The sequence below is a fragment of the Cavia porcellus genome, unplaced genomic scaffold, assembly GCF_034190915.1.
Source record: "Cavia porcellus strain 051 isolate PalLab524CR breed Dunkin Hartley unplaced genomic scaffold, mCavPor4.1 scaffold_38, whole genome shotgun sequence".
NCBI classification, from domain to species: Eukaryota; Metazoa; Chordata; class Mammalia; order Rodentia; family Caviidae; genus Cavia; species Cavia porcellus.
Genome location: NW_026947521.1, coordinates 4,802,117 through 4,829,946, shown reverse-complemented (window position 1 = coordinate 4,829,946; position 27,830 = coordinate 4,802,117). Strand labels below are relative to the sequence as shown.

The 27,830-nt window shown below is 48.4% G+C and overlaps 1 protein-coding gene across 6 annotated transcripts; it reads right to left on the bottom strand.

Annotated features, from left to right (window-relative positions):
- Positions 1-281: 281 nt before the first annotated feature.
- Positions 282-27,602, bottom strand: Scamp5 (secretory carrier membrane protein 5). Of its 6 annotated transcripts, XM_005000824.4 has the most exons (8): positions 27,463-27,495; positions 9,404-9,491; positions 8,968-9,021; positions 8,159-8,287; positions 4,939-5,095; positions 3,523-3,624; positions 3,050-3,167; positions 282-2,675 (listed from the first exon to the last, which is right to left on the bottom strand). In XM_005000824.4, exons 3-8 carry the CDS (start codon positions 8,972-8,974, stop codon positions 2,481-2,483), a joined length of 708 nt encoding a protein of 235 aa, XP_005000881.1. In that variant the 5' UTR covers positions 8,975-9,021; positions 9,404-9,491; positions 27,463-27,495; the 3' UTR covers positions 282-2,480. The 6 variants fall into 6 exon arrangements, with proteins under 6 accessions (XP_005000881.1, XP_023418073.1, XP_063099401.1 ...); XM_023562305.2 differs by lacking the exon at positions 9,404-9,491 and having other exon boundaries at positions 27,463-27,602; XM_063243331.1 differs by lacking the exon at positions 4,939-5,095 and having other exon boundaries at positions 27,463-27,502.
- Between the last annotated feature and the right edge of the window lie 228 nt (positions 27,603-27,830).

Genomic DNA, 27,830 nt, shown 5'->3' with positions numbered 1-27,830 from the left:
TGCCATACATTCATTGCCACTGATCCACGCCAAGCCAGCCCTGCCCCAAGTTCCAACAGTCTTCTGCTTTCTTCTCAGCCACACTCCCACCCACTAACAGGCAGGAGCCTCTGAGGAACTGCAAGGCCCAGCTAAGTCCACCTCAGAGAAAGAACCATGCAGAAATGTGTGACTTTTGGTGCCGGGCAATGAGTGACAGCTGCGCAACCTCCATGTACCTGCCCTGCAGCCCACAGCAAAGCTCCATGCAGGCCCCCATTAAGATACATGACACAGGACACTGGACCACATGTTCCCCTTTATTATGGTTCACTCAGTTACCACAGATAGACACATTGGCTCAGACAGGTCAACTGCCAGCCAGGGAATGGTCTGTTTCCCAGAAACGAGGAGGGCAGTGGGCACCAGGAGAATGCAGAAGCAGGTCTCTGGCTGGCCACAGACCTGCAGATCCCAGAACCACTGGGCCCTCCTCCAGATTCCTGGGCCAAGGTGGGCCCATGCCTGGCCCCATAGCTCATATGGGTTCCCTCCCAGGAAGTGCATAGTTGCTGGGAGGTGCAGCATCCCAGGGCCTGAGCGAGCCGGGCTGGGTGCAGGAGATAAGCTTTCCCCAGGGCAGCGCCAGGCCTGGCTATGTAGGTCTCAGCCAGGAAAGAGGAATGGGACAGAAAATTGATTGGAGGTGGCATCCAACATATCGCAAATGCTAGGCTGGCAGCTGGACCACAGCACTCCAGAATGACCAGAGGGATAAAGGGAAAGGGAGTCAGAAGTCTGGGGTAAGCAGAAGGAAAGGAGAGGAAGGGGCTGGACCTAGAGGCTGGGATAGCTGCTCTCCAGAGGGAATGGCAGAGAAGAGAACCAATCACAGCATGGGGCTCAAACTGAGGGACCATCAGGGAGAGGACTCTGCGGAGGACCTGTGCTCCTCTCATAGGGAAGAGAAGCCACTGGAAAACCCTGGTACTGAGCTCCACATGGAGCCAGGGCACCTGTCCAGTTAGCTGGGGAGTTGGATAAGGAGGCTCTGTCAGAACAAGGTGGTGGGGTCAGGCAGCTGCTCCCTAGATGAGCAAACCGTCACCACCCCCTCACCCTTCCTCAGAGCAGCGGCCACCCTTTGCTTGAATAGAACAGCCTCTTTCATTTGAAAAAGACAAAAAAAAAAAAAAAAAAAAAAATAGAACAGCCTCAGGCCTGGAAGTGAGGTGAGGAAAGGCCAGGAACCAAGTTCTGCAGGCAGGGAAGAGCAACTTATCTAAATGTGGAAAATCAAAGCTAAACTAACTCCCTCCTGTTTGCCCCTACAGAATCCTTCTTCTGGCCTTTGTGCTTACAATAGGGATGGTGCCTGGCACCTCTTCCTGGACCTAAGTGCAAATGCCCAGGGCTGCCCTGTGGCCGGGAGCAGGCTGGGTAGAGACATAGGCTGTTTTCGAGAGTCCTGCTCCCTGTCCTCTGAGCTCTCCTCCCGTCAATTCAGCAGAAGAGCTACACTTCCAGAAACCCAGCCATCCATCACACAGAGTCTAGGTAGGAACCCTGCAGGCCGGGGCGGGCCAGTCTCTGCTAGGGACCCATATTACTTATAGTCTTTGCTCCAGCTTCGAGGTATGGATGATACCTGCCCAGCAAGACCCAGCTGTTCAGAGAAGGCAGAGGGGGCGTGAGGAGGTGATGGGGGGCTTGCTTGAGGGGGTTGGAGGCAGAGAAGGGGAAGGCACGGGAGAGAGAGCCTGCCTCTGTCACCAAGCTGAGAGCCAAGGAAACCAGGCCTACATTTCCTTTCCTAGGAGCCTGGTACTCCCCAGGGCTCTGCATGACCAGCTGAGAGTCCCCCATGTCAGAGCTGTGGCTCAGTCCTCTGCTGGCTTCATGGAGCTGGAAATCAGTTTGCACTTGGAATCTGGGCTAGGTCTCAGAGAAGATACAACTAGGATACTCAGCCTCAGGGGGACAAAGAAAAGCCACTCAGGGAAGAGAAACCCTGGGCAAGGGAAGTGCATGGGTGAGCTAAAGGCAGGGAAGAGACAAAGGGAGGAGCCTGGATGGGTCCCAAGGAGCAAAGGGACATCCCATTTCATCTCAGCAGGAGCCAGGTGGAAGTGGATTCAGCTCGAGCCTGCAGAGGGCACGGGCACCCAGGCAAGGGTCAGAGGGAGTTGCATGGTGGAGGGGGCGCTGGTTTGGCTCTAAACATATATCTAGCACCACGACAAGAGACCTCCACTGCACTACTTCACAAGGGGATGGGGATGCAGTGGCCACGGCACAGGCTGGCTCCATATGCAGCCTGTGGCCCGGGGGGTGGGGGCAGAGGTGGACAGATACAGATATATAATTACATATATCTGATTCTTTGTACAAAGTAGGGGAAAGAGGAGAGGGAGAAGGGAACCCTGCTTAGTCACCACAGCTGATGTGGCTCAAACCCCTGTCCCTTGCCCTGGCCCTGCCTCCAGGCGGGTGTGGAGGGCTCACATCTCATTGGAGTACGTGTAGCTGGGGGTGGTGGAGTACTGGGGCTGCGGCTGGCTCATAGCTCCCTGGGCTGCCCCCATAGCCGCGTTCTGGGCCGCCTGTTGCACGTGCGGATTCTTCCATGCACCTGTGGTCCACTCTTCCTGTGCTTTGCTAAAACTCCCTCCACTGCCCCGGTAGAACTTATGAACCTGTTGGAAGAAAAGCATAAGGGCTCCTCAGTGGGGTATAGTGGTGCACACCTGTGATCCCAGCACTCAGGAGGCTGAGGCAGAAAGATCATGTTGAGTTCAAAGTCAACTTGGACTGCACAGCTAGGCCCTGTCTCAAAAAAACCTTAAAAAAAAAAAAGAAGTGTCTTCCAAAGGGAAGAGGCAGTCCACAGCCCCTCCAGCAAACAGATGGGATCCATCTACAAAACAGCCCTCCCTCCACCCCCATACACCATGCAGATGCAACAGAGGCTGGCAGGTGACTCTGGAAGGATTATTCCGGAGGACCAAGAATCATGTGTGTCCACAGTCCCATCCAAAGGCTACCCACTCCTCTCTGGGTGGCCACCTACCATGCTGAGGGCGATGAAGGAGAAGACAGCCATGACTGTGAACATGATGGTGGGGATGAGCATGACCACAGCTGAGCCGACGTTTGTTCCAAAGAAGGAGATTGTGGCAATCCAGCCGCTGTGGGGAGAGGCCAGCACGGGCCATGTAAGCATGGGGGACGCAAGAGCTCCTACAACTACCAAGACCATCCTACTGCCCTAGGAGAAGCTGTGTCACTGACATAAAGGGACCATCTTGCTGACACTTAAGGCTGGTCAGTGGCTCAAGAAGACCCCCAGCCAGGCTTTCCCAGAGTGTGTGACCCCCTCAACCACCCAGGAGGCACTGCCTGGGTCCTGTTCCCCTCTGAAGTTACCCCCAATCCTCTCACTCATTCAGGAACTGGCAACTTGGTGTCCCCCAGGCCAGCAGCTCAGCACATCACACTCTTACCCTGCCACCCCTACCGGGCCTAGGCAACACCACTTCTTACCAGACGCCCCAGCCTGGGATGCCCACAGCCTGGATAATGCTGATGACCAGCTGCGCCATGAAGGTGAAGAAGAACGCCATGAAGCTGAAGGAGCTGTCAGTTCTGGGGCAGAGAAAACGGCTTCTGGCACCCAGAACAGGGCCAGGGTTTCCCGGTCTTCAAGGACCCCACACCCTCCCAAAGGTAAATGAGTGTATAATGGATAAAGGACATGCAGAAACCATAATTAAGAGACCAGTATGGATCCCCCTCATCCAGTATGGAATCCCCTCATCCTTTGATGGCATCCGTGGGCCTGGCTATGTGAGCAGTGCTGCACAGGGTTGGGGCTCTTTGGCCATGGGGCACCAACAGGCCCTGTGGGCACAGAAACAGATGGCCCCACCATGGTGGAAAAACAGCCCCATTATCAAGGGGATGGGGAGCCCACTGGCACTAAGCCAGGTACCTTCCTGGGACACAGACCAAGAGTCCCATAGGCTCAGAGAGAGTGAACCCCTTTGGTACTAGAATAGACACTTTATTGGCACCAAGATAGTAAATAATTGGCACACAGTCTATTATCAGGGAGATGGACAGTGGCTGGCATCAAAAACAGGCAGCTTTATTGATAGAGTCAGTCCCACAGAACAGACACTGAAAATCCTCTTTGGCACTGAATGGGCACACATGGCAACAGGAAGACTACCCCAGTGACATGTGAATGGTGCTCCCTTTGGCACAGAACTGATACTATTCATTAGCACATGAATGGTATCAGTGGTTCCTGGATGGCGTGTTCCTCCCCAGGTACCTGGTCAGATAATCTTGTACCAATCAGCTGGGATAAGGATGAGAAGCTCCCCAGACAGGAGAACCCACAGGACAAGTGGACACATGGCTTCCCAGGGAAAGCCGAGCAGAGGACAAAACAGGTCTGATCTCCATGAGGACTCCACCAGGGAAGAGGAAGAAGGGAAAGAACTACAAGGACAGTCCCAGCTCCCAGCCCTCTTATCAGGTCAAATGCTCCCAGGAAGTCCACGCCTCAGGAGGCAGTGGGAGCCAAGGTAAGCAAGAGAAAGTAAAGCTGGGGTGGGGCAAAAACAGAGGGAGACAGAGACAGAGAGAGAGAGGAAAGGAGCTGGGCATGCTGCACATGCCTATAATCCCTGGCCTTCTGGGAGACTGAGGCAGGAGGATTACAAGTTCAAGCCCAGCCTGAGCAATTTAGCGACTTAACAAGACCTGGTCTCAAAATGAAAAATAAAAATAAAAATGAATGGCTGGGAATGTAGCGCAGTGCAAAGGCTCTGGGTTCAGTCTGCAGTTCTTTTTTCTTTCTTTCTTTTTTTAAAAAAGAAATGTAAAGAAAAGACAAGGGAAATGGACACAAAGAGACAGTGCTAGGAGCTGAGGTCAGCGCCATCCACTTACTTGAAGGCTTTGTAAATGGGCCGAAACCAGCAGACGTAGGAGCAGGGCGTGAAGAGGATGAGCCAGAGAAAGGCCAGGCCAAAGTTGGTGGCTCCCCCACCTCCGATCAGCCACGCGAGACAGCCCACCAGGTTCACGGCCAGTGTGACGCTGTTCACTGCAGACCCATGAGCACACACACACAAAGAGAGAGAAAGAGACACCAGGCACACACATGCACACATAACCCAGAATTCAAGCACAGACTCACAGTCAAACGCAAGCCAACGGCACAGAGATGCACATGCACAGACATACACACACACACACACACACACACACACACACACACACGCGCAAATCAGACACACAAGCCACATTTACAGATCCAAAGCCACAAAGAAAGCCCACACATCATTATCAATGAGTGCATATACAGATACACAGGACACACACACACACATTCAGGCATGCACACATACAGTATAGATGTAAGAAAGTAAACTGGGAGCCCATTCCAAAGCCCTCCCCACACCCACTTCCAGAGACCTAAGGAACCTGGAGCAATCTCAGAGTCAGAGCCTAGAGCAGGACCCAGAAGGCTCCTTTGGAGGCCTGGCCTCAGGGTGGGAGAAATGTTCCTCTCCGGACAGGAAGGCCTGAGGATGGGGGTGCAGCTTGGGGCGGTGCACATGCTTAGCACTGTCCATGTGTCTAGAGAGGCCTCAGTCCTGGGCCCTCCTACAGGCATAGCAATCACCAGGCCCAAAACAGGAAACACAGCTTACACCTCATTTTTTGAGGCTAGGCAGGGGAAGGAGAAGGCAAAAGGCCTCATGGGAAGGGTTCTTCATGTTCTAAGCCATCTGCTCCACACTTCCCTGTGATGACAGTAGTGGCTGGGACCTCAGTCTGGATCATTCTTTTTTTTTTTTTTTTCCTGGTACCAGAAATTGAACTCAGGCCCTTGCACTTGTCAGGTTATTTCCCTGGCCCTCCATCATTGTTTAGATAACAGTCATACTTCTTCCTCTCAGAAGTCCCCTAACTCATCCCCTGCCCCACCCCCACCCCCAGCACCTGCAGGACTGGTTTGCACACGTGGTTCCCTAAATACAAACCCCAGTCCACCAACAAGACCAATTGCTCCCATCCTTTAGGGAGCACGGTAACATTGAGTACCAACCAGCAGGAGGCCACAGGCATACCCCAATGTCCCATACTGGCATTGACCGGGGCACCCTGTGCTTGACCTTGGGCTGAGTGTGCAAAGCACACATTACGGCAGGCTCCAGGCAGGTGGCATCTGCCCCAAGACAGTCTCAGGGGTGACACATGTTCCCTCGGGCCGAGCCCTGGCAGGTGCCCAGTGAGGACTTAGGAGATATTTATAGGCCTTAAAGCCAGCTCTGGGTGAGATCTCCCCAGAGCCAGCGTCCTGGCAGCCTGGGGTCAGGGAGAAAGAAGACTCCTTAAGTCATGCCCAGCAGGACCACCATGTAGGTGTGCCCATCTCAGGGCCCTCGGGATACCTGTGGACGATTCTTCCTGTGTGGTCAGCTCCGTTTCCTTCATCCTTTTCACTGCTTCAAAATCTCCTGGAGCCTTGAGATCACCCCTGATTTTACAACTCTTCCCATAGAAAAGATATCCAGTAACCCATTGTCACATGGGTAACCTTTCTGCAGCCCCCCAGTCCAGCTCAGCATCCCATCCACGGTTACTCTACTTTCTCTGTGGAACAGATTCCAAGGATTCAGCAGCTCCTTTCCCTGCTGTCCGCTGCTTCTGACTCCACTGCTGCCCCTGTCCTATTTGGCATCCAGGATTCATTACTTCACTGCCTCACTCCCTCTCCTGCCATATCTTCCAGCCACATGTACCCGGAGAGAACAAAGCTCCTGTCTACCTGAGCTAATGTCCCCGGGAAGAGAGGACACATAGGGAAACCCAGCAGTGCTATAAATTTATAGCAGCCCCCTGTGTGTGACTGGAAACCTTAGGGGCTGGGTTTTCCTGGAGTGTCCTGCCTCTGCCACACATGCTCTGGGCCTCTTCCCCAAAACTCCCATCACCATGCCTACATGACATTTGACACTGAAAAGAACAGAAGCCTTTAGCAATAACTTCCATGTCTTCCTCTCTACATTCAGGGATGTCGCGCACCTGCTGCAGGCTGCCTCTCAGGTCACAGGCCAGGACATCCCTTCCTCACTCAAAGGTCAGGACTTTTGTTTTGTTTTGTTTTCTTTAAAGATCAAGAGTTTGTGTGCCTGGCACTATTCCCTTTCTTCCATGTCACAAGGGGCCTGCTGTGAAGACAGCCTTTGTCACCACTTCAAGACAATCTTGGGCCCACAGTGGCAGCTACCTTTGACTGAAGGCCAAATCATGGGGGACAAAAACCAACCAGATTAGCACAGTGGGTCCCTGGGGTCGCACTCTGCACAGCCAGCCTGCCCGCCCCGCCTCACCTGTCTAAGCAGCCAAATCCCATCACCCACACTGACACCTTCTCCCCTGACCTGCCACCAATTGTCAGAGATGGGGCTCACACCCGCAACCTTAGCACCTTACATCATTGAGACTCCAGGCTCAGAGAAGTACAAACCAAGAGCCGCCAGGAGTGACATCAGCCACCGAGCCACTGCCTTCTGTCTACAGGAGAGACTTGCTGCTTGTTTTGTTTTTACTTTTTATTATTTGTTTATTTGTTTTGCTTTGCTTTCAGGCTGGCCTTGATGGTGATCCTCCTGTCTCAGCCTCCCAAATCCTGGGATTATAGGCATGGGCCACCACATCCAGCTGGAAGTTGCTGCTTGGGAAGTGGTGTGACCAGACAAACTGGCTTCCTTGCCTCCTGACTCCCAGATGAATGCTCTTCTCTTTAAATAACCTTCCAAGAAAAGCAAGAAAAAAGAGGCTTCGAGGGAAGGATTTTCCTCAAGTCCAGAATCCTGAGATCCTGACAGTTACCAGTGGATCCCTGGAAAATTACACCATTAGAAGGGGAAGGGGACACAAAGAGAGGAGTTATACTACCAGAGTCCCTCAATCCAGAGGTTCTGTAAATGTGAGATGGAGGGGGAAACTGAGTCCCAGCTTAGGAGCTGGCCCCTGAAAGGAGCCTGCTGGGAACCAAGTAGCGAAAGGCTCCCCCATCCATGAGGCTGAGGACAGCCCCCTGCACCCCTGGCAGTGCCCACCCTCCTCCTCTTGCCCCAGTCTACCCCTCACTCACACATCCAGAGGTAGTAGAGGCGCTTGGTCATGCTGAGATGCTGCGGGGGAATGTCGGCCTCGAAGTCTTGGTAGAAACATGGCTTCAGCGGGATGAACTTGGGCAGCGGTGGGAAGTTGTTCACCTTCTCTGTAGGCCACACACACCGAAGGGGTCACCAGGACATTCCACCCTGTCCTGGGCCCCTGGGCCCCTTGTCCCTGGATGGCTGGTTCCATGTCACCCAGCCATCCTCGTTTTCCTGGGTCTGCCAAATGACCCCAATAACCATGTCCCTGGGCAGACATGAGGCTGATGGACACTCTGGGGTGAGGCCCCCGCCCCTGGGGGGAACAGTTCCAGAACAGGAAGTGGGATGAGCAAGCCAGGAGGTGGGGACTCAGCCTCCACCCAACACTCATTCATTCCTTCAGGCCACTGCCCCCTCTAGTCCTCAGTTTACCCAATAGGTGGAGCCTGGATCAGAGGGTCCCCAAGTACTTCCATCCCTAGAGCCTGCATCTCTGAGCCTTAGAAACCAGGCAACTTGGGACTCAGAGGGTACAGATCCCAGAAAGGGGACATGGGGCTGGGGTCTGGGTCATCTATGCTGCTACTCAGTCAGCTGGACAGGAAGACAAGCGTATCAGGATGCTCAGTCCCAGCCTCCAGCATCAGACACCAGACAGAGGATGAGACAGGGCCAAGCTGGGGCCTTAGGGGGCAGCAGGGAACAGCTAAGGTCAAGAGGACAGAAAGAGCTAACCACCACCACCCCCCCCCCCCCGGCTCATACTCCTGTTCTACCCGCACAGCCCGCCCCTCCTTACCTGCCATGGTGGCACGGCTGGCCCACAGCGGCCCGCCCACGTCTCTATCCAGAACTGTAGGAAGGAAAAGCCAGAGAGGGTGAGGATGGGGAGCCCCATCCAACCAGGTCCTCTCTGAACCCCAGGGTGCTGAAAGCTCCCAGGACAAGACCCAGGACAGCATCCAGCTTCTTGGTGCTGAGACTCTGCCCCCTGGGGAGGCAGCTCCTGCCCAAAGGCAACCTCCACACCTGCCTCCTGCTTCCACTGGACTCTCACCCTTTGCCTCAAGACACAGAGTTTGTTGGTACTCAAAAATCAGCCCAGAGTAGGAAGGGAACTTGGGACAGATGGGTCTCATGTGGGGAAAGCCAAAGGGCGTCAAGGGCCAGAGACCCCTGAGAAGGAGGTTCTGCCCCTCCCCCTGCACAGCCTCCCTGTCAGACTTCTTACCTACCAGGCAAGGGGAGCAGGCAGAGTGGGTGGTATGGACCCTGCCCTGCAGAAAAAGCAGTTGATAATCCCGCGGTGATTCATAATGCTACCTATTGTATAAAAGGGAGAGATGGGGAGTGTAGTTCAGTGGTGAGCACAGGCTTAGCATGTGTGAGGCTCTGGGTTCCTTGCCAGCACCAAAAGAAAGAAAAAATTAGAGAAGAGTAAAAGTATTTTTCTATCTGACCCAACAATTGTATTTACTTACAAATAAGAAGCAACATCCTTTATTCCATGTGATATTATTTGAAAGTGGACTACATATTTAAGTAAACCAGGGAAAATGAAGTTTTTACATAGATGTAAAAAGAATGCAGATAAAGCCTATCAGCTGCTAAGGCATGATTTCTGGGGGAAGCTAGGTTAAAAAAAGGGGGGGGGAAGCTGGGGATTTAGCTCAGCGGCATAAGTACCTGCCTTACAAGCAGGCAGTTGTGAGTTCGATCCCCGGTACTGATAAAAAGGAAAAAGACAAAAAAAAAAAAAAGAAAAGTACAACATAGGATGAATAGAATTACCCCTTACATAGGAAAAAAGGGGAAGAAAGAATGTGCATATGAATTTGCTTAGTTTTACAGAAGAAATACAGGAAAAACAAACCGGAAGTTAATGAAATGTTGCCTACAGAATTAGAAGGATGAGAATGAGTAGAGACTTCTTTAGGCAAATTTTTTTTTTTTTTTGAGACAGGGTCTCACTGTGTAGTTCAGGCTGGCCTTGAGCATATGGTGATCCTCCTGCCTCAGCCTCCCAAGTGCTGAGATAATAAGCATGCACTGCTACTTTTGTACATTTAATGAATTACTCATTTAGAAACTTAAAGTAGAAAGAAGAAGAAATGTCAAGTCTCTGAACTAGACCCCTGCCCAAGCAGGAGAGAAAAACTTCCCCAAACAGATCTATTATTGCTACCTGGGGAAGATAGCATCCAACAGGAAGCCAGCAGCTTCCCCACAGAGCTCAACCTGTAGAGAGCTATTCCATGAAAAACTGCAAGAGACATGCTGTGCTCACCAGCACCCCCTGTACCCTATCACCTAGCCTTAGACCCCCTCCCTCCCCTACCTAAACTCCTCTATAAAAACGTGCCCTCACGCCTTGCTCAGGGCCAATGGTCCTTCTACCCTCGGTCTGACCACAGCTGGTCAGCAATAAAGTCCTTGCACGTTGCTTCCACTTTGCCTGCCTCAGTGGTCTCAGAGGGGCCCTGGTTTAGCCCATCATCTGGCGCCTCATGTGAGGAGGATATTGAGGTTCCCAGCCCTAAGGGTCCAATCTCCACTCCTTGAAGCCTGCCTGGGTGCACTGAGACTGCTGTTGACATTGGACTTCTGGCCACCCCCTCGCCTCGTCTTGCTGCTGGTTTTGATCCTCCCTTTGGGTTGGGTAAGCGACATTTTATTTTCTCCTCTGTTGCTCCTTGCTTCCCTTCTCCACCCTTGCTGACCCTAAAGACCCAGTCTGAGTTGTGTGGCAGGAAAACCCAGGCCTGCTCACACTCACCGAACTGCCTAAGGGCTGTCCAATCTCAGAGATGTCTGGTTTGATCGCCCTGTCTAGTCTGCTGTTCTTGGCCTCAAGAACTAGTGGGAGATGTCCCCTCTTTTTCTTAAGTCACCATGGCTAAGTTGCCTCTTCCCATTCCTGTCCCCTCCCCACTGCTTTGCATCCCCAAAGTCCTCAAGCCTCTGTCTCACTCCCGACCTGAAGCCAAAACACCTAATGTACTTCTGCAATTCAGTTTGCCCATCCAATAAGCTAGATAACCAGGCCACATGGCCAGTTAATGAGATATCTGACTTTTTAATCCTTTAGGAAGGACCTTGACAATTATTGCCACAGTCTGGATAAGCGGTCTGAGGTTCCGTATGTCCAGGGCATTTTTTTCTCTTCACCAATTCCCCTCACTGTGTGCCTCCTTTGACCCCACCAACTTCTACTCCTATTCATACCTCCTCCCACCCCCTCTGAGGCTCCCCTAGACCATGCCTCAGGCTTCACCATGACCCCTCTTCTCTGGCCACACCATCTCTCCCTGCTCTGCGCTGATCCAACAGCTCCTCCAGCAGCAGCAGCACCGCCCTTAATTCCCCACCCTCTCCTGTGCTACCTCCTACCCTCCTGTTTCTTCTCAGCAACAACCTCTAAGGCCCAATACCTCTCCCTCTCATATGCAATCTTCACTCCCCTTTAGTCTTCTCCCCGCTAGTTTCCCTTTTGTCTAGTTGCTGGAGCCAAAGGCACTGTCCAGGTCCATGCGCCTTTCTCTCTCACGGACCTCTCTCAAATCAACTGCCGCCTTGGTTCCCTCCTTTCAGATTCATGCGATTATATTCAAGAACTCCAATACCTAGCCCAGACGTATGACCTCCCTTGGGTGCATATTACTGTCATATTAAGCTCTCCCCGGAGGAGCAAAAGCCTGTCTACAATATGGCTCAGGGTTATGCTGAGGTCCACTGCCAAACCAAGGCCCTCTTGCTAGATGGTGCTGTGGACATCAATGTCAGAGACAAACAAAGCCTCTGTCCCTCTAAAGGGGCTCATAATTACTTGCCTTGCTGAGGGACTAAAAAAAAGACAGCTTACAAATTAGTCAGTTATGATAAACTCAAGAAAATTAGTCAGACTTAAGGTACAAATTTGGCTCAGTTTATGTCCTGGCTGACAACCACCCTGACAAAATATACAAGCCTCAATCCAGAAAGCCCAGAAGGACAACTGATTCTCAAAATACTTTGCATCACCCAATCAGGCCCTAACAGTCAAGAAAAAAAGCTCCAAAAAATTGACACTGGCCCTTAGACCCCACAATAGGAATTAATCTCCCAGGCCTTTAAGGTCTATGATAACAGACACGCTGCCCACCAGCAATGCAGCTCTGACCTAGAGTTACTTGCCTCCACCATACGAAACCCAAAACCTAAACCCAATACCAACAATAAGTCCAAGGGGCAAAAAGGGGAACTGTCGGGGCTGGGGATTTAGCTCAGCGGCATAAGCACCTGGCTTGCAAGCAGGCGGGTCGTGAGTTCGATCCCTGGTACCAATAAAAAGGAAAAAGACAAAAAAAGGTGGGGGGGGGGGGACTGTCCCTTCGGGACTCTGCTTTAAGTGTCAACAGTTAAGTGGCCACTGGGCCAACAAGTGCCCTAACTCCCAACCTTCTGCCAAACAACACCCTCACTGGAAGTTGGACTGTCCCTCAGCAGCCAGGCTTGCTGTGGGAGTCCTTCCCAGGGTGCCTCTCAGGACACTCCTGTCCTCTCCAATCTGATCAGTTGGGCCTCAGGTGACTGACACACCCTGAAAGTCTCAGAAGTCCCCTGGACCATCACAAGCACTGAACCTGGGTACCTCTTCTGGTGGAAGGTAAGACTGCTGCATTCTTAACTGATACAGGGGCAGCCCATCCCGCCCTCCCCTCTTTCTCAGGACAGCTGCTTTTAGCTGACATCTCTGTTGTGGGAACTGATGGAGCCATATCTAGACCCTCAAAGACATCCCCTCTCCTCTGCCAATTACTAACCCACATATTTTCTCATGCTTTCCTAGTCATTGCAACCATGCCCTGTTCCACTCCTTGGGAGAGACATTCTAGTAAAACTGTCTGCTACTCTATCTAACCCAGCACCATCTCATGCCTCAAGGCTCTTCACTCTCCCCCTCTTGCCCTGGCCCTGTTCTACCCCCATCACTTCTCCCTTCTTTAAACCCATGTGTCTAGATATCTCTACCCTTTCTATACCCACACACCAAACTCCCCTTCTTATCCTCCTAAAAGACAAACCACACATACCTCCCTCGGTGCCAATATCCCTATGTGACTTGGCTCTCGGAGGACTTACACTATCTCATTGACACATACCCACGGCCACAACCTTCTCACACCCATCAGCTACCCTTTCAATACTCTCATCCTTGCTGTCCAGAAGTCCAATTCACTCCAGTCCAAGACTGGCAAATTGACTTCACAAACATGCCAAAAATTCAAGAATTTAGGTATCTCTTAGTCTGGACAGACACGTTTCCTCGGGATGAGGAGGAGACATCTTCCACACTGGGTGGGTGTCCTGGCTGCTCCCCATTTTCAGGTCAATGGTCTCAGTCTTCTTATTATTTTATTGGCGGGAGGCTTGCCTAATAAGATTTTTTTAAAAATCTGTACTGGGGATCGAACTCACGACCACGGGCTTGCAAGGCAGGTGCTTATGCTGCTGAGCTAAACCCCCAGCCCTAGCCTAAAAGGATTTATAACAGATTTCATCCCAGAACAAGTCCGATCCATTACAGTCAGACAATTCCTCCTGATGACCTGCCACACTGCAGTCCCCCAAGAACCCCATGCTGATCCTGCCGAGACTCTGCTCACCCAGCCACCCACACAGTCACCAGTCCGGCCAGTGCCCCATCCATTTTTTCTTTTAGGTTGCCCACACAGCCCTCAGTGCTTGAAGAAACCTTGGGAAACTACACCCCTACCCCCTCTCTCTCCCTTGATAAAACAACAGGCAGGAATGTCAGGTCTCTGAACTACACCTCCACCCAACTAGGAGAGAAAAAACTTCCCCCAAACAGATCTGTTACTAGCACCTGGGACAGCATGGTGTCCAACAGGAAGCCAGCAGCTTCCCCACACAGCTCAACCTGCAAAGAGCAGGTTCCCTGAAAGATCACAAGACATTCTGGGCCTGCCAGTATCCCCTGTAGCCTGTCTATCACCTAGCCTTAGACATCCTACTCAGACAACCAAAATTTTGCACCTCCACCCCCTCGGCAAAATGCCCCTCCTACACCTAAACTTCCCTACAAAAACATGCCTTCAGAGCCAATGGTCTTTTTGCCCTTGGCCTTCACACATTGCTTCCACTTTGTCTGCCTCAGGGGTCTCAGTAGTATCCCAGTTTAGCCTAACAAACTCTCAGTTGAAACAAAGAAGTCAGTGACGCTAACTGAACATTAAATTGATAACACAGAGTGTAAGAAAAAGAATTAGCCAAAGTAACTCTGGATTGCATTACTGTGTTCTCTTATATACAACTGCAGGCCAAAAATACTCAGAAGGAAACCTGGCATTGTAGCAAGCTTGACTATCACTACTGTACCACTGTGTTCTGGGAACTATAGGCAAGAGCAAGTAAGAAGAGTGATGATGGAACTCCAAGCATGGTGGTACATTCCTGTAATCCCAGCAAAAAGGAGGCTGAGGCAGGCAGATGGCCTCAAGTTTGAGGCCAGCCTGGGCTATATAGTGAGTTTAAGGCCAGCCTCAACTATATGCTGAGGCTTCCCCCCCAAAAAAAACTACATTTCCTGGATGTGACAATGCTATTGTTTCTTAGATATTATGACCTGGAGTGTCATGATAACTGAAACTGCTGTACACTAGCAAAAAGAGCTTCATTATGTTTGTGTTATGCCTAAGTTATATGACCAAAGTACCTGTAATGTCATCATACTGTTCTGTATGCGCCATTTTTCTGGGTGACCTAATTGATAGGTTAATCAGTGCTCCCCTCTGCAAAGAACTGTAAATTCCTGAGAATCTGACCTAACTGATATGTTAACCATTGCTGCCCTCTGCAAACTACAGATGTTATCTAAAATTGAGTGCTAAAATAAATTGACAAAGGATTATTAATTCCTGCGAGACTTCTCTGTCCTCTGCAAAGGGAAATAAAGATCTTCCTCATTCCTTAGCAGATCAAGGATTTTTCATTTCTTGATCCATGCCCATAACCCCTTACTTTGTAAATCGTGCTTTCTACAAAAAGTCTGGAAAGTTTTGAGAGAGACACACAGCTTTTGCAAACTTCAACTGCACTGTGTCGCTGGGCCCAGGGTAAAATAAATCAGCGCTGCTTTTTAAAAACTTGTCTTTAAAAAAAAAAAAAAAAGGCTGGTCCGAGTGCAGTGGTGTTTACAACTAATTGATCACAACCAGTTACAGATTTCTTTGTTCCTTCTCCACTCCCACTGCTTCACTTGACTAGCCTTAAAAAAATAAAAATAAAAATAAATAAAAAATAAAAATAAAAACTTGTCTTGCCCCATTTTTGGACTCGAGGTTGGGGGAGTAGGGGCTCGTTTTTGGACTACAAGAAAACTTGTTTCAAGTAGTTCAGGAAAAAAAACCTAAATGCTATATATATTGTTCTAGTCAGAATCAAAGCAAACATGCCAATTTTTTTCTTTATTTTTTTGGTACCAGAGATTGAACTCAGAACCTCACACTTGCCAGCCAGGTACTTAGGCCACTAAGCTAAACCCCCGGCCCCTTTATTTTGTCTTTTTGAGACAAGGTCTGGCTATGCAGTTCAGGCTGGCTTAGAGCTCACTTTGTAGCCTAGGCTGGTCTCAAACTCATAACAATCCTCCTGACTCAGCCTTCCATGAGTCACGGGTATGAGCCACCACACCTGGCATCATGCCAATGTTAATTGATAAATCTGGGTAAAGCTATACAGGTGTCCCTTGTTCTAGTCTTTCACCTTTATACATTGTATTTGTGTGGGTGGGTATGCATGCATTTTGTGTATGTTCCCAGTTAACTTTTTTTAGATCAATGACTTGTTATGGTGCCCAGGCTGACCTTGAACTCGTAGGTGAAAGTGATCTTCCTGCCTCGGCCTCCCAAGTACCTGGTAGAGTACAGGGTACACAGCTGGCATACTAAAGATAGAAATAAGGTAGGGATAAGAAAGGTCTAGAAAGAAGCTGTGTGTGCAGAAGAGGCAAAGGCCAAATGCCAAAGCCCCTGGAGAAGACAGAGGCAGACTGTAGGGCAAGGGGGTAGGAGAAGTCACAATCAGTACAGGCAGGAAGAACACGATATAAGCAAAGGTGAGCAGGTGTGACGCCACAGAATACAGGCGAAGTCACGGGAGAAAATCTGGAATGAGGGGAAGAGGAAGAGGAAGTCTGCCTGAGTACTCTGAGGCCACAGCCCAGGAAAGCTAGGGCCACAGAGGACATAGGCCTGACCTGTCTCAGAGCAACCAGGAAGGCTTCACAGAAGCAGCAAGATTGGAGCTGCATGCTCGAGGATGAACAGGACTTGGCCAGACAGAGGGCAAGGAGAGCAGGGTCCAAGCCATGGACCAACACCCAGCACAGCCCAGGAACAGGAAGGGGGAGAGGAAGAAATGCACCGTCAGGTAGAAGGGTGACAGAGCCAGGTGTCCTGGCCTTGACGCAGGGGCAGGATCTAGCTGGAACCTCAGTCACATGTACCAATAAACATTCCTTTCTTCCTCTGAAAAGTGTAGCCTCAGTTGGGCGTGATGACGCATGCCTGTAACCCCTGCACCCTGAGAGGCTGAAACAGAAGGACTGCAAGTTTGAGCCCAGTCTTGGTTATTCAGTAACCTAGTGAAACCTTGTCTCCAAAATAAAAAGGGGTGGGGATGTAGATCAGCGTGCAGGCCTTGAGTTCAACAACAATAAACAATTATAGACACAAAGTAATTTTTTGTGCTGTTTGTTAGATGGTACTGAGGATTGAACCCAATCACTAAGTTGTCCAGGCTGGGTTTGCCTTTGTGACCCTCCTGCCTCAGCCTCCCAGAATGCTGGTGTTACATATGTGCACCACCAAGTCTAATTAAGTGTCAGAGGTCTTTTTGGTTTTGTTTTGTTTTTTGTTTGTCTGTTTGAGACAGGGTCTCACTATACAGTTCAGGCTGGCCTTGAGCTCACTTTGTAGCTCAGGCTGGTCTCAAATTCTCAATAAGCCTCTTGCCTTAGCCTCCTGAGTGCTGCGATTACAGATGTGTGACACCATGCCTGGCTAAGTGTCAGAGTTTTAAAAAATAAAATTAAAATGCTGTTTTCCAGTTACCTATAAAAAATCTGAAAGTGAAAAAAAAACAAAATGCATAAAGTAGGAAAGGCTCTAAAACCCCACGTTTATGGAAGCCATCCCTTACCAATCCAACCTTTAGATGTTTCAGTCTCTTTTTCAGCAGTGCCAGTCCCAGAACACGGGACCAGGGCTCTACCAAGGAGCCGCACCCCCCACAGAGATTTTAGTTGTTTTTTATTTTTAATGTACATAGAAGCATATGTGACAAAAATGAGATAACTCTAACTTAAAAACTGAGATAATTCAACATGTGCTGTTTTATGTTTTTTTTTTTTTCCACTCAATAATGTCTTATGAAAATTCTCAAAGTTAATGAATACAGATCTCTATTCATCTTTTCAATGACTGCTCGGCTGCGTTCACAGTATCCCTGGCCAAGCAGTGGTCAGGTGAGGTGTGGGCTGATATGGCCATTAAAAGGGCACAGCTTCAGGGAAACAGTGTAGTAGAAGCCAAGCTACTAAGAAAATAAAAGAACATGAGAAATTGGAGGTGCCTGAAATCCTTGCACTCGGGGAAGCTGACGCAGGAGGATGACAAGGTCAAAGCCAGCCTGGGTAACCTAGAGACTTGGGGAGACCTATTCCAAAATATAAAAATAAAAAGGAGCTTAGTATGAAAGAACTAGGTTCAATCCCCAATGGTGCAAAAACAAATAAAAGAACAAAACAAAACAACAAAGAGGAAGAAAAAGGGGTAAGTCCAGAACATTCAAATTTCAAAAAGCTTGTCTGAAATTCTAACACACACACACACACACACACACCATGCATACAAAGAATCATCAAAAGCACTGAAACACCAGAAACCAAAAGCCTAAGAGTAGTGATTCTTTTTTTTTTCTTTTTTTTTTTGATACCAGCAATAAAACTTATGACCCCGCAGCTGGCACAAAGGCAGGCTCTGTGCTGCTGAGCTACACCCATGCTGTTAAGAGCAGTGATTTGAATGTGTTATGGTTGATAAATCGTGTCAACTTGAGAAGTTTATCAGTTTATAACACTCTGCAGGGAACCAGGGTCCTTACTTTGAAACCATCCTCATCTTATGCAAGAGGAGGACAAGATTTTATAAGTGCTATACCTGCCCAGAGGAAGGGCTGGCCTCTGTAAGACAGAGGAAGGACAAGAGCCTTGCTCTTCCCCTTTTTTTTGCTCCCGTTGCTTTGCTGTTTCCACTGTCTGGAAGTGTTGCCCTTTGCCATGTTGCTTTGCTTTGGAGCCAACTGATTAGGGACTGAAACCTCCACAAACTGAGCTAAGTAAACATTTCCTTCCTTAATTTTGGGTGTTGGGAGTTTTGTCTCAGCAAGGAGAGAAAAGCAGCCAAGACAGTGAAATAAGTTGTTTCCTCTTTTAATCTTTATTTCCTAAAATTCCTGTAATAGTAACCTATCCCTTTTGTGGTAAAGCAAAATAGTAGGCTTACCAAGGCAACAGCCCAAGAACTGCAGGTTACAAAGGCTTTTCCCAGGATAGGAGACTTGAGCACATGTTAGTTATTTTCTCTGCATTTCTAGCCTGTCTCACGGGGACTAAAAGTCTCAGCTTGACCTCTGCTTCTCCTATCCCCTCTTCCTCCTCTGGTGGTCAGTCCTCAAGTCTGCTCTATTACTTCACGTTGCCAACAAAACTGCTAACCAACCAACTCAAGGATTGAGTCTATAGTTTTTAGAATATATTAAAATTTCTGTATTGAGGGGCTGGGGATTTAGCTCAGCGGCATAAGCACCTGCCTTGCAAGTAGGCAGTTGTGAGTTTGATCCCCGGTACCAATAAAAAGAGAAAAGACAAACTCCGCCCCCCCAAAAAAGAAACCTCCAAAATTTCTGTATTGGAAAAAATTTTTTCTGTATTAGTCAGGTGTAGTGGTAATGACACCTGTAATCCTAGCACTCAGGAGGCTGAGGCAGAAAGATCATTGTGAGTTTGAGACCTTTTCTGAGTTTGAGACCAGTCTGAACAACACGGGGAGTTCAAGGACAGTCTAAATTCCTGTGTGTTGGGTAGCCTGTCTCAAAAAAGAACCAAATGGCAGGGTGATGATGAGCAGCAAAATTCAGCATCTCCAAGATCTAGAATCCAGACACTGGAAAATAACAACATGGTGAAGAAAAAAACGTAAGTGGATTGCTAGGAATCAGGAAGGAAGTGACATGAAAACTAGAAACCACAGAAATGAGAGATGGATCACAACGTGGGGCAAAAATGAAAGCCTTGACCTTCTCCCCAGATCACAGAGAAGGGATCCAGGCTCCCCAGAAGCAAGGCCAACACTCAGAGCTGGAAGATAGAAACAATGGCAGATACCAGACCAGCTGTAAACTGCAAAAGCAGTACTGCAGGTTTCTGCTACAGTGACTCCTTCCACTCAGCAGGCATCAGCTCCAGAGGGATTCTAATGCCACACCCACCATGTTGCCAGAGAGACCTTGGTCAGGTGCCATTTGGGGGAGGGGTTGATTATTGAAATCTGGGACTCAGAATAACACCTTCACTTCAGTGCTCCCAGAGTGGCCTTCCCACAGTGACTGGGTGAGAGATAGCCATGGGAGACAGCTGTGGACAGAGAGCGGGGCAGAAGGAGAGTCCCAGCAAAGTTTAAATTCAGGCTAGGAAGGACACAACACCAACTGCATGGTGAGAAGCCACATCTGGCTTCAGTCATGCTCAAAAGTGGCTGTGTTTTGTTTTGCTTTGGTACTTCAGGCTAGGCTGAAACTTGCAGCAATTCTCCTGCCTCAGCCTCCTGAGTGCTGGGATTACAGGCATTGTGCCACCATGCCTGCCAGAAATGGCTGAGTTTGAGAGAATTTTTTTGTTTTGGAACCATTTTCTTCTTTTCTTTTTCCTCTTTCCTCTTCAGTAGTTTAGTGGGGGTTTGAGGACTTTTCCTTTGTCCTTTATTTATCTTTTCTTTACTCCTTTTTCTCTTCTTCTGCTCTTTGTTCCTTTTTATTTTTTATTTTCCATATTATTTTCTTTCTTTTTTTCTGTTATCCTCTATTTCTCCTTGGGGTTTTTTTTTTTTTTTTTCTTCTTTAATTCTATCCGTATCTTCTACTCCTTTTATAGGATCCTTTTTCTCACTTTGCTCACCTCCGCTTCTCATCTCCTATTGTTTATTTTTATTTTATTTTATTTTTTGGTACCAGGGATTGAACTCATGACTTTGCATTTGCCAAGCAGTCACTTATGTCACTGAGCTAAACCCCCGGCCCTCATCTCCTAATGTTTAATTTTTCAATTTTTCTTCTTGCATTTGCCCATTCTCAACTCCTATAACTAATATAACTATTAAGCTTTATCTTTCTTTATTGGGGGGGGTAACCAGGAATCAGACCTCATGCTTGTCAGGCAGGTGCTGTGCTGCTGAACTTTATCCCCCATTAAGCTTTATTAATCTTTAGATAGTTAACTCTGGGTCAATATTCTTGAGTTATTTTCTATTATTTGTTGAGATATAATTGTCGTATCTAGTAGATATTTGCCATATGTCAATATTTGGTTTGTCTTAGTGTTTATACTGTAATTATAGATTCTAAAGTTAAGGGTGGTACTTTATTAGTTCTTAGGCTGTATCAATACTGAGTTTGTCGTGGGTGATATTACTGTTGCTGGTTTACTTGACATTTCAAGAGTCACAGAGTAGTTTTGAGTAGGTTTTATCTGTATGCTAAAACCTGACTACCTCTGTGATGTTAAAAATACTGCAATCCATTCACAGCCCCAAATTAACAGTGGTGGCTGGATCTTGGGACAGAGGAAAGGACTATAGTTAGTCATGCCCTGAATGCACCACTAAAAACTAGACTAACTAAAGTCTTTGCATGATAAGTGACGACAAACCTAAACACAAAACAAAATGAATACGCAAGTGAAAAAAGCTGGGTGTGGTGGCTTACACCTGTAATTCCAGTACTCAGGAGGCTGAGGCAGGAGGATTGCCATAAATTTAAGGCCAGCCTGGGCTATACAGTAAATTACAGTCCAGCGTAAACTACACAGTGACACCCTATTGCAAAAACAAAACACAGTATATAACCATGAGAAGACTAAGCAACAAAATGCCTCCTAAAATATTCAACTGTCCCAAAGCCAACCCACGGAGAATCAAGAGAGAGGAAAACAAAAGCCAAACAGCTGAATTTCTTGAAATTAGTAAATATCAACGAGGTGTTGGGTAGATACAACTAATCAGATAATGGATAACAAAATCATCAGGGAGCTTATAGAAGACTCTAAGAAAAGGCCAGTTGAATTGAACAAAATAACTCAAAACATGAATGAACAGTTTAGCAAAGAATTAGAATCCACTGAATTAGAATCCAAACTGAAATCCAGGAGATTAAATATTACACTGAAATTACTGGTTGCAAAAGCAACCAATGTGAGAACAGCATATTAGAATTAGAAAATAGGATGTTCTCAAAGACTAATTACTCAGAGATACCTTAAAAATGACATGAGAATATGAAAAATGGACCAAATAGCTCCTAGATGATACAAAGAAAATTAATTTAAGATTAACTGAAGGGCAGGGGATTTTGTTTAGTGGCTTAAGCGCCTGCCTTGCAAGCACACAGTCATGAGTTCGATCCCCAGTACCAAAAGAGAGAAAAAAAAAAGACTAATTGAAATAAGCAAAAACTCAGATGCCACCACAAAGGCCATTAAAAAAACCTGTTTACAGAAATAATAGGAAACTTCCTAAATATTGGAAAAGAACTAAACATACAGATAACTGAGGCATATAGAACCCCAAATAGCCATAATCAAAAGAGAACCTCTGCCTGTCACATCACAGTCAAAATACCAGAAGTTCAACACAGAATTTTTTTTTTTTTTTTTGTCTTTTTGAGACAGGGTCTTGATATGCAGTTCAGGCTGGGCTTGAACTCACGTTGGAACTTAGGCTGGTCTCAAATTCATAGCGATCCTCCTGCCTCGGCCTCACAAGTGCTGGGATTATAGGCGTGTACCACCATACCTGGCAGAGATAGAATCTTCAAAGCTGTTAGAATAAGCGATGAATCACATATATAAACCCATTAGAATTATAGCAGGCTTCCCAACACAAACGTTAGAAGGCCAGAAGAGCCTGGAGTAGAGTGTTTCAAGCCCTAAAAGAGAACAATTTCTGCCAGGTATGGTGGCGCATCCTATAATTCCAGCACTTGAGGTACTAAGGCAGGAGGATTGCTGTAAATTTGAGGCCACCTGGGTTACACACAGACACTGTTTCGAAAATATAGAAAAAAAGAAAAGAAAAATAACCCCAATGATATGCTATATACAAGAAACACATTTAATTCAAAAAGAAATACACAGCATAAGCAACTGCCTGGCAGACGCAAGGTCTTGAGTTCGATTCCTGATACCAAAAAAGAAATGCACAGATTAAAAATCAAAGGATGGAAAACAATATTCCATATAACAGGAAAAAACAATATTCCAGGAAAACAATATTCCATATAACCTGGAAAAAAGCAGGAGGGGCTATCCTAATTTTAGACAAATGAATTTTGCATTTAAAAAATTTTACTGGTATCTTTTAGATACACATAATGATACTATCATAGGGCACTCATACCTGTGCATAATAAATATATCTTGCGTCTTTTTTTCCCTGTTCCCCTTTCCTCCCTTCAATCCCATTTACAAAACAAAGTAATTCAGACAACATAAAAAAAAGATGTATTATATTCATGCACAAACTCCACACAAGGAAGGTGATCACTACGTACTACTAACATGTACTAAACAATAAAGTCAAATTATGAGGGGAAGGCATCTCCACTTTGTGAGCGAGCAGGACATTAGAAAGTTGACCCCATCAGTGGGTGAATTTGGATGGATGTTCCTAGTTTGTTAACCAGGCAGTAATAGATGTGGCGTAAATAAATCAAATGTGCAAGATTCAGAAAAATCAAGCTTTTTTCAGTGCTGCCATGGCATGTGGAGCATACTGACAAGCAGAGAGGAAGGCGGTGGCGAGGCCAGGTGGGCGGGGGGGGGGGGGGAGAATCTGGTGTGGGGCAGGTAGGGGCAGCAGCCACAGCGCAGGGGCGGGGAATGCACTTAATTAAGTGCTTCCTTCTCTGGGACTTGAGAAGTAGAGAATGTGGCTCCTCCTTCCACACATGCAGCCCCACCGCTCCTGAGTAAAGGCTCTGGTGGAGTGGCCCCATCTATGGTCTCTGAGAACAAGGGTTTCTCTGGGCGACGGACGGAAGACGGGCCGTTGTGACCATGAGTCTAGCAACGATCAGAGGGAGTGATGCAAGTGAAATGGAGAAAGTGGAGATGTCAGGGCTGGAGGTTTCTATGAGGTCACATGAAGCAGGTGCCAGACGGTGGCCAGAGAAGGAGACTGGGTTTGGTGGACACACACTTTAGATGACTGGACTCAGGTGTGGCAGACAGGAAGAGGGAGGAGAGGCAACCACATGGAAGGAGCCTCCCAGGAACTGCTCCCCAAGCCCCGGCTCCAGACTCTTCTGATTCTGGGTCCAGGCTATCCCAAAGGTAATCCCAGGGACAGAGAACTCGGAGCAGCCAAGTGTGTATGAACACTGAGATTCCATTTTACTCCAGAAAGCATGATTGTCATCAGAAAGTCAGTAACAACAGATGCTGATGAGGATGCAAGGAAAAGGGAACTGTTCTATGGTGCTGGTGGGAATGTGAACTAGTACAACCATGATGGAAATCAATGGGGAGATTCCTCAAAAAATTAAAAATAGAAACTCCATTTGACCCAGCTATTCCCTTTCTAGGTATTTTCTCAAAAGAGTTAAAGACATCATATTGTATATGATCCATGCAATATGCATGTTTATAGCAACACAGCTGCTATTCATGATAGCTAAATCTTGAAAGCAGTCTATCAAGGGATGCTCAGATAGGCCAGTGGTATAGTTAGCAGCACAATGCCTGCCTGGCAAATGCAAGGTCCTGAATTTGATTCCTGGTGAAAAAAAAAAAAAAAGACGCATGAATAAAAACATGGTATTTATACAAATGAATGTGGTATTTATAAATAACATGGTATTTATATATATCCTCAGCCATAAAGGAGAATAAATTTGAGTCATTTGTAGGCAAATGGATGCATCTTAAAGCTATAATGTTAAGTGAAATAAATAAATGAAATAAACCATAATGTTAAGTGAAAATAAAAGATTTTAAAAAAAAGAAAATAAAAGATTAAAATATTTATGGCTTCTTTTATATGACAAATCCAAAGCATAAATAAATTAAAGAGCAAAATATAAGAAAGGTCATAGGAAACAGGGAGAGAGGTCTTCTGCAAAAGGGAAGGGGTCAAGAGATAGAGGCAGGTGGGAGAGAGGGTGGGGAAGGGGACATAAAAGAGAATTAAGGTGTGTTGTGTACCTGTTGCAGCTCCCCACAATGAATGTAATCAGCATATATGCAAACATGAACTAATAAAAATAATTTTTTTTAAAAATGTGGGTGATTCAGAAAAGAGGACAGAGCCCAAGGCAAAGCTGCCTGCTTTCAAGTGAAGGTTTGGGCAGAGAACACCAAGGGTTTAGGAGAGTTAGAGCAGGCTGGGGTTTCAGAATGCAAAGCTCTGGGCATTGAGACCTTTTACTTGCAGCATGTGGGGAATAAGGTAGGGAATTGACCATCATCTTTGACTTTGGCAACCAAAATTCTCAGATTGCAAACACAGGTATAGGCCAGCTATGATGGTGCATGCCTACAATCCCAGCACTGGGGAGGTTAAGGCAGGAGGATTGTTGCAAGTTTAAGGCCAGCCTGGGCTACTAAGTGAATTCAAGGCTAACCTGAATTGCATAGTGAAATCTTGTTTCAAAAAGACAAAAAAAAAAAAAAAGTAACAATTTCCTCCTCAATTGAGACTCTTTATAATGGAGTTGGGGGTGAGTGCCACATATCTCTACAAAAGTGTGGTCTAAGGAAACCGTTCTTTAGTTATCAATAATACACCAAATATAACCTGACCTTTGGCCAGGAATCCCCAAATGTGTTTTATTCCATTGCTTACTGAGAGGCTGGGGGAATGAAAGGTGCCACAGAAGGAGAACCAGGTCCAAGTACAGTCAAGCCTGGCTGCAGGTCAGCACAGAAACTAGGGGAGCTCCAAAGCCCCCAACTCCTCCATGATGCACCTCTCATCCCTGACATACAAAGGGTCACTTTTTATTCACTTGTCAGAATCTACCTGCTAATATGAGGGCTTCCACCTTCTGCCACTTCTAATCCCCTCATCCACCTCCCAGCCCCAAAGTCTCGGACTATGACTCATCCTCAGAAAGCAGCAGTGCCAGCCTTCTCTTCTGATGCCTCCTCTGAAGCCTCCTACAAATCCTGTGCCGAGCATTCAAGTCTTTGTGACAGCCAGCTACAAACCTCCTTCCCCACCATCTTCGGCTTCTCTACTCTGGGCTATTTTCTTCCTACATCCTCACCTCCACGTAGAAGATACTGTCTGCCTCCTTGTTTGTTCTGGGTATCCCAAACCAGCAGCCTCTAAATCCCCACATTTCTTTATAGCCTGCCTCTTCCCAGAAGCCTTCTAGACATCCATGCTCTGCAGCTCACTGCACCAATTCCAAACCGGTTGCTGGGCACTTAGTAATCATCCATCCTCAGCCAATCTCATTCCCAGTTCTGCACAGATGGCTTCCAAAGGGACCCACGGAGCACAGTCAATTTGTATTCAGTAATGACTTAAAACTTGGACATCATCCCAAGGATGGGGGGTGGGGAAACTGATGCCCTCTCCCTAACAGGAAAAGGCCACAGCTTCTGTCAAGCCTGCTGATCACACTTCCTCCAGGAAACCCTCAAGGACTCCAGGCTGGCAGTGGGACAGGAAGTGCAGCCAGCAGAGGAAGTGCTACAGGGGATGGGGGAGGGAGAAGGAAGAAAACTGGGGAATTTGTGCTAAACTAGAAAAAGGAGCTTCCTTTAGGGAGGTTGCTACCTGGTCCTGTCATTCTGTCCCTAGAAACAGGTGCTGGCAGAAAGATGCCCAGAGAGGAAAACCAACGTGTTCAGAGGTGGCCAGCAGAGAATGGGCTAAGGAAACCGCCATGGAGCCCCAGGCCCTATCAGGACACCCCTCTAGGACCCCGTTGGCTTCATGGGCTGTGCTTGATTAAGAGGTGCCCTTTTTGGAGCCATTTGGCAGCAGTGGGCTTCTCTGCAGTGCAGAATTTCCTGGCAGACTCACTGGGCTCTGGTGGAACTAAGCTAGAACCCCGCAGAGCCCCAAACAAGACCTCTCTGCCACTCACACCCCTACCAGAACCATCTCCCTCTTCCAGAGCTCTGAGCTGTGCATGCATAACTGAGAGAGCACAGGATGCAAAAATTTCTAATCCCTCCCATCCTGGGGCACGGTTCTAGGGCCGGGCTTGGGAGGGGGAAGGTGTTTGTTCCTACCTATCGGCCTTGGTCTGTGTCGCTCCCTGCCGCCCTATCCTGCCCCTCCTTCCACCCAAATCTCACCTCCAGTCTCCGGTTCACCAGCTTTGCCTGTCTCTCTCCCTGCGTTCCCGGGAAAGTCGGCCAAGCCCTCCGATGTCCCCGTGGGGAGCTGGAACACGATGGGCTTGTACTACCTGGTTTTCCCAACCCTCGGGCCAGCAGCTCCCGGAGGGGGGACAGGGATCGGTCCCCACACACCTCGCTTCTTTCCTCGTGACCGGTTCATGGCTGATATATGCGGCGCCCTCAACCCACCACCCAGGCCCTGGTGGGGTCCAGGCCCAACCAAAGCGCCCATCCCCCTCCCTACCCCCGGGGCAGCTTAATTCCTCACCCGAAGGTCGCCGCAGGAGAGGGAGGGTGGGGACACACGGGTCACCTGGGCGCTTTGGGCAGGGAGGGCCACTCGCGCTCCCATCCCAGGTCCCAAAGAGAGGTTCACGGACAAGGCCCCAGGATGAAGGGTCTGACGTCACCGGACCCCGAGTCCAGCGCGCGACCGAGGACGGGGACAGCAGGGGCTGCGGCGGGGGTGCGCAAGGAAGGTCACCCCAACTCTGCACCCCGGCAGCTCAGCCGGATGCAGAGCTGCGCCGGCCCCCAGTCCTTGCACCAATCCCAAGCCCCGACCCCCGGCTCCGTCCTGTCCGGTCCCCGCGGACCGCAACTCACCCCAGCTGCTGCGCTGCACAGAGCGAGGCGGCGCCGAGCCGCGCGGGCTGGGGAAGCGCGCGCCGGGGACCCGATTCTCGCGCGCCCCCGCTGGCCTCTGCAGCGGCTCTCGCGAGACTACTGCCCCACGCCTGGCTGCTGATCACTCTCGCGAGAAACACGCGGCCGCTAGATCTAGGAGCTGTCCGAGGTGCTGTCCCAGGCCTAGCCCTACGGGGGAGGAGATCCAGAGATAGGGGGGATGGCCACGAGGTATTGCCTCAATTTTCAAATCTATAAACTGGGCAGAAAGACTCCTCCTTGCCATCCCAGGGAGGAACAAGAAAGACTTAGAGAGCAGGAAATTTGTCCTTAATTATTTAATACTT

What these genes read in the sequence shown, in the direction of transcription:
- Scamp5 (XM_023562305.2), bottom strand. An exon ending in ATCCCAGGCTGGGGCGTCTG is followed by an intron (nt 3,168 to 3,522) that starts GTAAGAAGTGGT and finishes CTCTCCCCACAG; the next exon opens with CGGCTGGATTGCCACAATCT. An exon ending in CCTTCATCGCCCTCAGCATG is followed by an intron (nt 2,676 to 3,049) that starts GTAGGTGGCCAC and finishes TTCTTCCAACAG; the next exon opens with GTTCATAAGTTCTACCGGGG.